We start from the raw sequence: 2,599 nt of genomic DNA on the forward strand, positions 1-2,599 counted from the left end.
CTGGCTATGCCCCCTCCAGACGCTCCAGATATGCCTCCTGCACCACCTCCAGCTGTGCCACGCTCCAATCCACCTCGAGGCTCTCGCCCTAAGCGCTCTTTGAACTGGAATGCTCTAGAACGCGATAACACCGCTCCTGCTCACTCCAGAGTGTCCCCTGCTGCCCAGACTCCTCCGCCACCGTCTCCGGCCTCTAGTCCCGATCCATTAGCTCTAGGCTCGCCTCCAGCCGCTCCTGCTCTTGACTTGGAGCCTGCTCCTGTCTCTGATGATGACGATGAGCTTAGGTTGCCTGGAGCGCTAGGAGAGGACTTGGACTCTGCTGAGGCCATGTCCGCTGCTATGGAGCAAGTCCTGACTGGCCAGGTCATCGAGTACTGGTCCTGGGAGGAGGCAGCAGAGTTTGCTTTCGCGTCTCTGGCTGAGAGCGCGTTCAAGGGTGCTGAGCATGCTGGGGAGCCTCGGACTTTCCATGAAGCGATGCTGTTGAGATCTGATGACTTGGTCACTCTTTGTTGACTGAGTGGCTCATGGAATGGCCTAGGCCCTTCTGGCCGAGTTACCTTGTTCTGAGCCACTCCCTTTGTTGTGAGCCACTCCCTTTGTATTCCTTGTATTCCTTGTTATCCTTGTTCTTCTTTGTATTTCAATGTCCCCTTGTTCTGTCCTTGTTCTTTGATGCCCTTGTATTCTACAGTATATAAGGGCTCCCTAGGTCGCTCTGTGTCCCCCAGTCTTGACACAGTTTGACCTAGCCCTTGGGTGTTGTCTGAAGCTAGTATCTTCCACTGCCAACAGGTTATGAGCCCAATGCTCTAGATCTTCAGACACCCATCTCTGCCAGTCCTTCACTGTTGTCCTTTGTGCCACTGAGCCACTGAGCCACTGAGACTCTTTTGTGCCACTGAGCTACTGTCCATCACCACTGCTAGACCCTTCTTGCCTGGCTTCCTGCTTTCATCATGTTCCAATCATCATCTTCCAAATCCAACCTCCTCTGCTCCTACTGTGGTATCCCTGCCTCCCACACTGAAGCCACTTGTTATAGGAAGCAGAAGGACAGTATCAGAGCGAAGCAGGACCTCTCAATGCGTCTTAGCAGGAAGCAGACATTCTCTGGGAACTGTGGTATGAGATCTCATCAAGGCTCACTCTTTTCAACTCCTGCTGGGCAGGAAGAGTTTGCTGGGCATGCTGCAGCATTGCTCTCGTCTTCAGAGCGTTCTGCATGGCTCCAGACCTCATCAGCCACTCACTGGAACACAGACACTGGTGCTTCAGCACATATGACTTCACATCGTCACTGGTTCCAATCTTACTCTCCCCATCGCATTCCCATTCGCTTAGCCAACCACCAGATTATCTATTCAGCCGGCTTAGGCTCAGTCGAGTTTCACCCTTGTATAGATGGCAAAGAGTCCCATCCAGTCCTCTTTCATGATGTGCTCCATGTCCCTGACCTTGGCTCCAATCTCCTATCAGTCTTTCACCTCACTCGTGAAAAGGGCTTTCTATGCGAAATCCAAGATGCCCATGCCAAGTTCTACCTCCAAGGTGCCTTGAAGTTCCAGGCCAAAGTCAATGATGCCAACACAGGCTACCTGGAAGGGCGGACTGTCTCTGCTTCGCACTCTGCCCATTCTGCACTCAGCACACTACCCTTGGACCTGGATCTATGGCATAAGCGCTGCTCCCACACCAATCTAGAGGACTTGCGTCAAGTGGTGTCCAAACAGCTTGTTTCTGGCCTTACCATCCGCTCTACTGTTGCACCAGACCCTATATACGAGCCTTGTCTTGCTGGCAAGATGCACAGGCACAATGTACCCAAGACAGCCTCCAGGACACAGCACAGACTCGCTCTTGTTCACACAGATCTCAAGGGACCTATGCCTACTGCGACTTCAGAGGGCTATCTCTACTGGATTGTCTTTGTAGATGATGCTTCGCGTTTCTGGGCTGTCATGTTCCTGCGTCAAAAGAGCGAAGCCCTGAGCGCCTTTAAGACTTTCAAAGCCTATGCAGAAAATGCAACTGGCTGCAAGGTCAAGATCCTGCGCGATGACAAGGGAGGGGAGTACAAGAGCAATGCCTTTGATGTTTTTTGCGCAGAGCATGGGATTCAGCGCCAGCATACAGAGACAGATGAGCCTCATCAGAATGGAGTTGCAGAGAGGGCTAATCGCACCATAGCAGAGGGAGCGACCACCATACTTCACCAAGCTAAGCTTCCTCCCTCATTCTGGGCTCGCGCTGTCAGCACTTTTGTGAGGACGCGCAATTGCATGCCCACAGCTGCCTTGAACGGCGGTATACCCTTTACTGCATGGAAGGGAAACAAGACCAAGCCAGATGTGTCCTATTTTCGCATTTTTGGTTGTTTGGCCTATGTGTTGATCAGGAAGGACCAGAGGAAGGCTTTACAGCCTCATACTCGCAAATGCATCTTTGTTGGCTATGCTGCTGAAGCAAAGGCTTGGGAGTTCTGGGACCCTGTCACGCAGAAGTTTTATATCAGCAGCAATGCTGTCTTCGATGAAAGGTGCTTTCCAGGCAACTCCAAGTCGATCAATGTCTTTGGATTGCCTCTATCTGATGT

General features: G+C 52.0%; 1 protein-coding gene across 1 annotated transcript; it reads left to right on the plus strand.

Annotated features, from left to right (window-relative positions):
* Nucleotides 1-30: 30 nt before the first annotated feature.
* Nucleotides 31-519, plus strand: GLOTRDRAFT_134536 (uncharacterized protein; the record flags this gene model as incomplete). The annotated part of the gene is made up of 1 exon (XM_007873502.1): nucleotides 31-519. One exon carries the CDS (start codon nucleotides 31-33, stop codon nucleotides 517-519), a length of 489 nt encoding a protein of 162 aa, XP_007871693.1.
* Between the last annotated feature and the right edge of the window lie 2,080 nt (nucleotides 520-2,599).

The sequence above is a fragment of the Gloeophyllum trabeum genome (genome assembly GCF_000344685.1).
Source record: "Gloeophyllum trabeum ATCC 11539 unplaced genomic scaffold GLOTRscaffold_00266, whole genome shotgun sequence".
NCBI classification, from domain to species: domain Eukaryota; kingdom Fungi; phylum Basidiomycota; class Agaricomycetes; order Gloeophyllales; family Gloeophyllaceae; genus Gloeophyllum; species Gloeophyllum trabeum.